The following is an 8,900-nucleotide window of genomic DNA, read 5'->3' as shown; positions in this document are numbered from 1 at the left end:
AGGTCCCAGGTGTGGTTCTTGCTCACATGACTATTATTAATTTACAATATTTTTACCCCACCTCTCTATTTACAATATTCCATGCGGCGTGCACAATTTTAAAAAACACAATATAAATACATATACAAAATTAAATACAAGCACGAGTAGCCCTTGCCCACCTGGACAGCCTGGCCTGGATTTCTGAAGGCAGGACTGCTCGTGACCCTGTGAGCATGGGACTGGAATTCCCTCTCTTCGGACTGGGCTGGGAGTGGCAACCGCCCCCCCCCCCCCCCCCCCCGCTGGGTCCCTCCAGGCATAGTTACACACAAACAAGGAGGAGAGTTTGAGCCAATAGTTTATTCAGTATATTCAGAAATGAGGCACCAGCTGGCCAGAGTCCTGCCACCCCCCAACATGATGTTAGCAGGTGCAGGAGTAAAATCAGCGAACGGGAGACGATTCAAGAGGAAGCCGCTCTCGGCTTGTCACATCCCGGGGGAAGGGTGGGGACCATCCCACCACGTCGGAAGACACGTTGGATGCCAGTGTCTGGAGCCCGCTGCCTGTGGTAAGGGTGGGGTGGGTGCCTGGCACGCACAGCACTATGGTCCTTTGCTGGGTACCTCCCCCACCTGAACCTTCCCGGGCGGGCGGCAGGAGGAGCTGCATTTGTGGCAGTCAAAATTAGAGATTCCCTGCCAGAGCCAGAGGCCCTGGGCCAGCTCCTCCCCTGGTGTAAATGGACACAGTTGCACCCGTGAATGTCAGCAGAGAGCCTGGGGGAGCAGCTTGTGGGCACGGAGCCAGGCCGTTGGGCGTGCATGGGGCGTTAGCCGGGCAGAGGCTCTCCTTTGGCACGGAGCTGAAACGGATGGGCAAGGAGCCGCTATACCGATCCCCTGACTGTTAACCATGTCAGGCCAGCTGACTCCTTTGGGATCTGCTCGTGGAATACTGGACCCATTCCCCAGGACCGTTCCCCGGAGCCAGTGCTGCGTATGCTGAAAGCTGTCCCCTCCCACCCACCTGCCACCCACCTTCCTATTAACATGACCCCTCAGGCTCCAACCGGAGCAGCGTTCTCCCGTCCCTGGGATCTATTAACTCCAAGCCCCAGAACTAGGTTGCCAGGTGCCCGGTTTTGAACTGGACAGTCCAGTATTTGAGCTTTCTGTCCGGGAAACAAATGGAGACAATAGAAATGAGAAAACAGAAATGTCCGGTATTTTCTGAGTAAGATGGAATGTCGATTGTGATGTCATGTCAAGTGTGTCTGGTATTTTTGTTGAAACCACCTGGCAACCCTACCCAGAACCCTGGCCCCACACTGCAACTGCTGCCGGAGGGCAAATTTCAGGACTCCTTCCCTTTGCAGCTAAGGGCGAGCCCCGGCACTGGGTGTCCATGGAAGGAACCTCTGTGCTGTGGCATCTGGTTTTGGTGGAATTGCTTTGGAAGCAGGCCTGGCTAGCTTAGATCTAGCAGCACCAGGGAGGTAGAGGGCTGTGAAAGAGACGTTCCCGCCAGCTCAGGTTAATAGCAAGCTCAGTGAACTTGTCTGTTCCACAGAGTAATTAGAGAACTGCTGTTACCAGGGCGGAGCAGAGCTACTGATGCTGTTAGCACAAGAAACACATCAGTGCCTTGCCCTCTGGCCCCAGGGCAAGCTGTCTCCGTGCCGGCAGGATCCCATGCGCTGTGACAGGGCTGCACTGAGCCTAATGCGACTTCCGGCGGATGCTCTTCTTCAGATCCCTCCGTTTCATCAGCGGGGAACGAGTGAATCGGCGTTCCAAGCAGTAGCCCCCTGGACTGGGGTGAATTCTCATCATGCCATTGCTTGCCTGGTTCTCGTATGATGCTTTTCACCAGCCGATCTCACAAGCAGGTCACAATCATCATCACATTTATCCTCCCAAGCCCCTGGGGAGGGTGGGCAGGAGGGGAACTGAGGCACAGTGGGGCTGAGTATCTTGCCCAAGGCTGAACAAGAAAGTGTGTAGCAGAGAAGAAGCCCTAGTCTGTGAAGCCCTAGTGGCTTGGCCCTCCAGGGGATTATGACAGCACGCAGCAGCTGAGGGGCCACCCCATTGATTTGAAGGCCGGCAGAGACTATTCCGATCAGGCGATTGAAGTTTGAAACAGAATGGCTAAAGCTGTGTGAAGATTTCCAGAGTTCTGCAAACCACAACAGACATTCCTTCCTCTCTCTCCTAAGGAACTTGACTTGCTCTCTGAGCTGAATGGCTGCATTTGGCTCTGGAGCAGGGGTGGGGAACCTAAGGCGTGGGAGCCAGATGCAGCCCCCAGCTTGCCTGGATCCAGCCCCAGAGGCCCTGGGCTCCTCCCCAGCATTGGGGAGCCCATGTTAGCACTCCAGCCCCCTGGCATCCTTCCGTGGGGCTGGAGCACACAAAATCTACTAGCCAGGGCCTCCCCTAGGGTCTGGTGTGGGAGGGAGATATGGGGAGTGTCTGTCTCCTTCTCTAGGGCCGCGTCAGTGAGGGATTTGTTTTTGTTTCTCACTTGTGTGTGGTCCCCAAATGATGTTTCTGTGGGTCAGTGACCCCCGACCAAAAATGGTTCCCTCCCCCGCTCTCGAGGGCAGAGCTAGACTCTGCCTTTCCCATGTTGTGGTGCCATTTGGTCTCTGCTGGGCATTAACCCACATAAGAACGGCCAGACTGGGTCAGATCAAAGGCCCATCTCGCCCAGTGTCCTGCCTTCCAACTGTGGCCACTGCCAGGTGCCCCAGAGGGAGTGAACAGAGCAGGAAATCATCAAATGATCCCCTCCGTCACCCATTCCCAGCCTCTGACAAACAGAGACAAGGGGCACCATTCCTACCTGCCCTGCCTGGTAGCTATTGATGGATCTCTCCTCTGTGAATTTCTCTAGCTTGTTTTTTAACCCTATTAAAGTCCTGGTCTTCACAACATCCTCTGGCAAGGAGTTCCACAGGATGACAAACATCCAGGACTGTTACAATGAAACCTGACCAAAGCCAGAGGTGTCGGTGTGCGGACGTGTCCTTACCTGGGAAAAGGAGGGTCTGCATGCAGATATGAGATTACTCCATGCTATGCTTTGAGGCTAACCAGAGATACAATCCAGTTGGGGCTGCTAAGTCTTCTAAGCTCCCTTTGACTTCAGTAGAGGCAACAGGAGCTCTGTAGCTTTGAAAATCAAGACATTTATTAGGTGCCAAATACAAACTACGTGTCTTTGTAAATAGCTCGTCCGTAGAATCCAATCCAAAGACCAATTGCACAGTTTGACTTGGAGTTGGGACATTGTATTTACATGCTTTTTTAAACTAACCAGGCCTCATTGAAAAAAATGACAACTACTGTATTAAATAAAAATATTCCAAAACGGTTCCCACTTTGTGTCGGTAAATTTCCTCGGGGTACATAATACTTATTGATGATGGGAGCTTTGTGAGCTTGAGTGAAACAAAGCGTCTCTTGGACAGTTGTTCTTGATCAGCCTGTGTGGAATGTCTGAGATTTCTGCTGAGCTGGAATCCATGTTGACAGACAAGCGCTCCAAAAGGAGATAAACATACAGATTGAATTTCTTAGAGACCAACTCTAAAACTGAACAGAGAAATGCTATTTCTGATGCTCAGTTGCTCTTTGACTTGGCTACTTAGGTAGAAATAAATAGCACCCGAGGCCTCCATCAGAATGTGGTATGTAAGCAGCATTTCGCAATGCCCTTTAGAGTAGCGTCGCACATCAACGCTCATTTCCTTAAGAGACGTACCTCATGCACGTCCCCATCTGAGTCCTGCCATTCCCAGCTGTGGATCATGCATGTTTATCGTTCTGGATGTGTCCTCTGAGGTCCAATGCATGGGTGGCTAGAAAGAAATGATTTGGTTTGCCCTTGCAGTACTGTCTCCTTCAGATCCAATGGACATGTCCTGGCACTCTGGATCTTCTAGATCTGAAGTGTTGTATGTAGCCTGCTTAGCCAGACAGAGGGTTGTAGCCGTGCGGCTATGGAAAACGGTCCCGTCCCTGGCTAACATTGCCTGTTTCCCCGGTTAACACGGCTGAAATCCTTTCGGGTTCTGCTCTGTCAGACCCGTCCCGCGACTCTTACTCACACGAGTGTTCGAATCCATGCGACTGCTCCTGGGAGTGAGAGTCGCCTGCCTGAGGAAGGGTTCACACGTTCTAGCGAAATCCCGTTGTTAGCATCAGAGCAGCGTGTGTGTGGAAGGGGTCTAAAAAGGTCATCAAGGGCAGCCAAGGACACCTAGCCCATCCCAGGCCCCACCTGTTCGCCTCAGCAGCAGGGTTCTGCTCTCCTCACACAGAGAGTGACGGTCGCTTGCCCAGTGAGGACCAGTCTGGGGGTGAAGATGGGGAGAGGAGAAGTCCGAGCAGGGGAACCAGGAGGCATGTCCGAGAGCAGGATTGGGCGCTAGCAATCTCATGGCAAATCCAGCCAGGCCCAAGAGGCGTTGCATGCCGCCGGCGAGCGCTGCGGCCTTCAGCGGTTAAAGAAGAACGACTTGATGCTCTGGAAGAAGCGCGACTTCTGTCTCTGCCGCTGCTTCTTCCGGATGACCGGGATCCAGACGAAGCCGCACACCAGGAGCATCAGCCCCAGGGAGAGGAAAGCTGGGCCGCACATTTTGTAAACCATCTTGTTGGTCTCTAGGAAGCAGGACAGGCTGGTGACCACCACCCCGAAGAGGAAGATGGCGCCTCCGACGGACACCACCACAATGGGCTTGTGGTAGATCTCCCACTTGCTCCTGGGCGCGCTGGTCCAGACGGACTCGCTCCTGGAGCTGATGCACAGCGTGCTGGCCGTGTGGCTAGTGAGCAAATCCTTGGATTCAGGGGACTTTTCGCTCCTGTCCAGGCTCTTGGGGTGGGTTTCCATGGCGCTGGAGAGGAACAGAAGAGGAAAACAGAGGGAGTTAGTGCAGCGGGGGCTGAACTTCACTTGCAGGGTCATGTTGTTGGGGGACGGGCGCTTACTGATTAGCTAGGGCCCGTGGCCCCTCCAGAGCCAGAGCAGAGCAACACTCCCGGGCTACAACTGAGAGAGGAGGGTATAGCTGCTGTGGGAACAGCGCTGCTGCAGATGTGCCAGCTGGCTGGGCATCGAGCAGGTCCATGGGAACCCCCCGCTCTGTGCCCAGTGCATGGGGCCGGCACAGCCTGGGCTCTGGGGCTCACAAGAACCCAGCTCCTATTGCAGCATCTCTGCGAATTGGCCAGCTCTCCAGAGGGGCCAGCACCCACCTGCTCCCATGTTCCTAGGGCAAGGCTAAGAGCAGGTCCCAGGCCCACCTGAGAGCAGCCAGCAGAGCTGACCTGGCCCTGGGCCGGTGCGTGCTGCACTCTGAGAGCAGGCAGGAAGGAGCAGCGCATGGGAAGGCCCAGTGGTCTCCTATGTTTCCCCCTGGGCTCCTCTGCTTACACCAGAGGGACAGGAGATCCTGCCCTTGCGATACAGGGACCCAAACTGTGTCCTCAGGGAAAGTGTCATTGTCCCCATTTACAGCACAGGGAAACTGAGGCACAGAGCAGGGAGATGACAGCAACCCACAGTGCGAGCTGGAAACCTGGCGCACATGCCAGCCCGCCCCGTCCGGTGCCCCTGGCCAGCGTAGGCATGTCAGTCGCCGCAGTGCCGTCAGGGGGCCAGTCACACCCGCAAAGTGGAGCTCTGCAGGGTCGGGCCCTGGCTTTGTAGCACAGCCCGGTCGTGGGCCCGGGAGGGGTTTGTGTTCCGGAGCAGTCAGCTTTGGAATAGCCAGTCCGCATTCGACACACGCAGGACGAGTGGCCTCATCTCCGTGGCAGCATAAACGGGCACCTCTCGCGTGCGGTTGGGTGGGGAGACCTGGAAACCAGACTTGCAAGTGCCCAGGCTGGATTCGGAGCCTGGAGAGTCATTCCGGGCAGGCGCGAGTGTGATCGGAAGCAGGGCCCGACCTCCGAAAACGTCCCCTTGCGAGGAACCAGGGAGCGAGCTTGTGAGTGGTAGCTAATGCGGAGGTCAGGTCACTAATTCTCTAGCACTTGGCCTCTGGTAGGGACGGCCCTGCCCCCCCCCCCCCAGCTTTAGGAGCTGTCACGTGGCTGTGCCGGTCTGTCCCCTCAGCACAGAATCGCAGCGCCAGGGGCCGGGACTGGATCTGGCCAGTCCCTCTTCTCTTGGTGCCAGAGGTGACGTGACCCCACGCTGGGGAATGAAAGGTCCAGAGGACCCCCCCGTCCCAGCCCAGTCAGCAGGTACCGCCGGGAGGTGGCTGTTCATGGAGGGACTGACCATGCCGAGCCTGACCAGGAACGAAGCATCTGTGTGAAGGGCCGACAAGTGCAACTGATTGTGGAGGGAAGGGAGGCTGTAAAAGGCGAACTCATCCCAGACGGTCCCGGCACGTGGGCATGTGAGTCGGAGACAAGGGAACCGGCGACATGAACTGTCTCTGCGGGTAACCCAACAGCGGCCACAGCCGTGCCCCTGGAGCAGGTGCCAGGACACCTCCTTTAGGGCATGATCCTGCAGCCCAGCCCCGGGCAAAGCTCTCGCTGAGTGAGGGGCCCTTGGCCTGGCCAAAGCCCGCAGAGTGGAGCCCTTCCAAACCAGTTCAGCACAACCGTCCCCACCCCCTGCTACTTCCTGTGCGGACGAGGTCCGTGGGATGGGGTGGGCGTGGGACGCTGGCCCTGGGCAGGCTAGCCAGACTCCACGCCTCTGGCTGCAGATGCAGAAACGAGAACCATCCCGTCCGAGGGGCCCCGGGGGCTGTTCGGTGGAAGAAGGGGCCGGACTCTATCGAGACGCGGCGGGTGGAACTGACAGCGGGGCCTGGCCCTGCCGCTGGATCCTGGGACAGCAGGTTTGGCATCCACTAGAGTCAGTTAGAGGGTTCCAGGGACTCGCCCAGTGTCACCTGCCCAGCAAGCATCGGACTGGGGCCACTTGAAAGTCCCTTTTCGGTGCTTTACTCTGCTCTCCAGTGACAAGAAACTTGTCAGCTCCCCAGTCCTGGACTCTGATCCTTAGTTCTAACACGCACCCCCTCCCATCTACAGACCCCCACAAACCCAGCCCGCACCCCCTCCCATCTACAGACCCCCCTGCAATCCCAGACTGCACCACCCTTCCATCCACAGTCCCCCGCAATCCCAGCTCACACCCCCCTCCCATCCACAGTCCCCCGCAATCCCAGCCCGCACCCTCTCCCATCCAGTCCCCCACAAACCCAGCCCGCAGCCCCCTCTTATCCACGGTGCTCCTTAGTCCCTGTAGTGAGAGATTCCTACTTACGTGGCCAGCAGCTCAGGCCGTCTCCCCCGCCTGGCACATGGACACGTTTGCACTAAGTGGGCGTCACAGTCTCCCAGCTCCGACTACTCTCCCCCTCCCCCGCTAATAACCGAGGGAGCAGACTTCAGCGCCGATGAGCTCACCAGCTATGAGCCAATGGTTTAACTCTTCCCTTCCCTGCCTCCAGTGCCCAGGAGCATGGGCTGGGCTCCGGTGCAGCCCCTGATGGTTTGGTGCAATGCCAGGACAGCAGAACTCCTGGGCTCAGGGGCTGACTTGGTGTCTGAGATCTTCAGCAAGACTGAGCCTCCGGTTCCCATCTCTGGAACGGGGACACTTCTACCCCTGCCCCGCACAGGGAGGAGCTGCAGCTAACGTCCGCAAAGGGTCTGGAGCGCTGGGACTGGCACGCACCATGGATTAGACACAACAGGAGCCACCAGCAGTTCATTCTTACGCCTGCACTGCCCCAGGGCCGGGGGTGACTCAGCTGCTCTGCCTGTTTCCTTCATGGACCCAGAGCCAGGAACAAGACAGCTCAGTGTGAATCCAGAGAGACGCCCTTCATTTAAGTGGAGTGAATCCAGATCTGCATTGTAGGCAGTGTGATCAGGATCTGCCCTGTGGCTCCAGAATCCTTGTTTTGGTTGTCCTCGCTCACTCGTCCGTGTGTGGTTGTCAGGTTGGCACCATTAGCAACGTGTGTCCAGCCACAGCCTGCACTGGGATGCCGTGTGCACTAGTTTTATCTCCTTCCCCATGCGACATGACTATTCCTCTTCCCCAGCCAAAGGTCCACTCCCTAAAGGAATCCTAAGTCCTGGATCTCAGTGGCCTCCTGTGGCAGTGAGTTCCACAGGCTAATGGGCAAGAAAGCATTTCCTTTGGTCTGTGTGGAACTCACCCCTTTCACGTCCATGGGCTGTCCCTGAGTTCTTATTGAACCTACAGTCAGACCTCCGTCCCTATTGCTTCCCCTGGCACAAGGCACCAGGGCACCCCATGGAAATGGATCTGCGGGGAGCTTACGCAGAAGGGAGGCGGAATTTCAGGGTGGAATCGTGGCCTCCCTGGTGTTGATACCAAGCTCCCCTGGATTCAGCAGGCCCGAGGACCGTTCCTGCCGGTGGGTGTGCTCTGCTCCTCCTGTCTCCCCCAGGATCTCGCACAGAGCACCTGGAGTTCTGGTGACTGGCGGACGTTCTCACCAAGACCGGAGGCCCAGAGCAGAAGCAGGCGGCCTGGCTCAGGCGGGGCCGGGGCTGTGAATACTGACTCCTCACTGCTAAGGGGATGTGTGATCACTAGTGTGGTGGTAGCGTCCAAAGGCCCGACTGGGATTGGGGCCCCACTGTGCCAGGCGCTGCGCAGGCTGTGGTGAGAGACAGTCCCTGCCCCGAGGCGCTCCCAGTCTGGGGAGCAAGAACCACAGTGAGCAGCTGACCGAGGCATCCCAGGCGGACTGTACTGACCTAGGGCCTGGGCCACGTGCGGCTCCATTGGCTGCAATGGGGAGTCGCAGACCAGGCCCTGGAACACGACTGCAGAGCTGCCCCAGCCTCTGCGGGGTCCCGCTGGCACCTGGGAGTCACAAAGGCGGCCCAGGCTCT

The 8,900-nt window shown here is 57.2% G+C and overlaps 1 protein-coding gene across 1 annotated transcript; it reads right to left on the bottom strand.

Annotated features, from left to right (window-relative positions):
- Positions 1–328: 328 nt before the first annotated feature.
- Positions 329–7,715, bottom strand: PIRT (phosphoinositide interacting regulator of transient receptor potential channels). Its single transcript, XM_006112583.4, has 2 exons — positions 7,291–7,715; positions 329–4,891 (listed from the first exon to the last, which is right to left on the bottom strand). Exon 2 carries the CDS (start codon positions 4,885–4,887, stop codon positions 4,489–4,491), a length of 399 nt encoding a protein of 132 aa, XP_006112645.1. The 5' UTR covers positions 4,888–4,891; positions 7,291–7,715; the 3' UTR covers positions 329–4,488.
- Positions 7,716–8,900: the final 1,185 nt, after the last annotated feature.

Source organism: Pelodiscus sinensis, chromosome 20, assembly GCF_049634645.1.
Source record: "Pelodiscus sinensis isolate JC-2024 chromosome 20, ASM4963464v1, whole genome shotgun sequence".
NCBI classification, from domain to species: domain Eukaryota; kingdom Metazoa; phylum Chordata; order Testudines; family Trionychidae; genus Pelodiscus; species Pelodiscus sinensis.
This window is presented reverse-complemented; position numbering and strand designations above follow the sequence as displayed.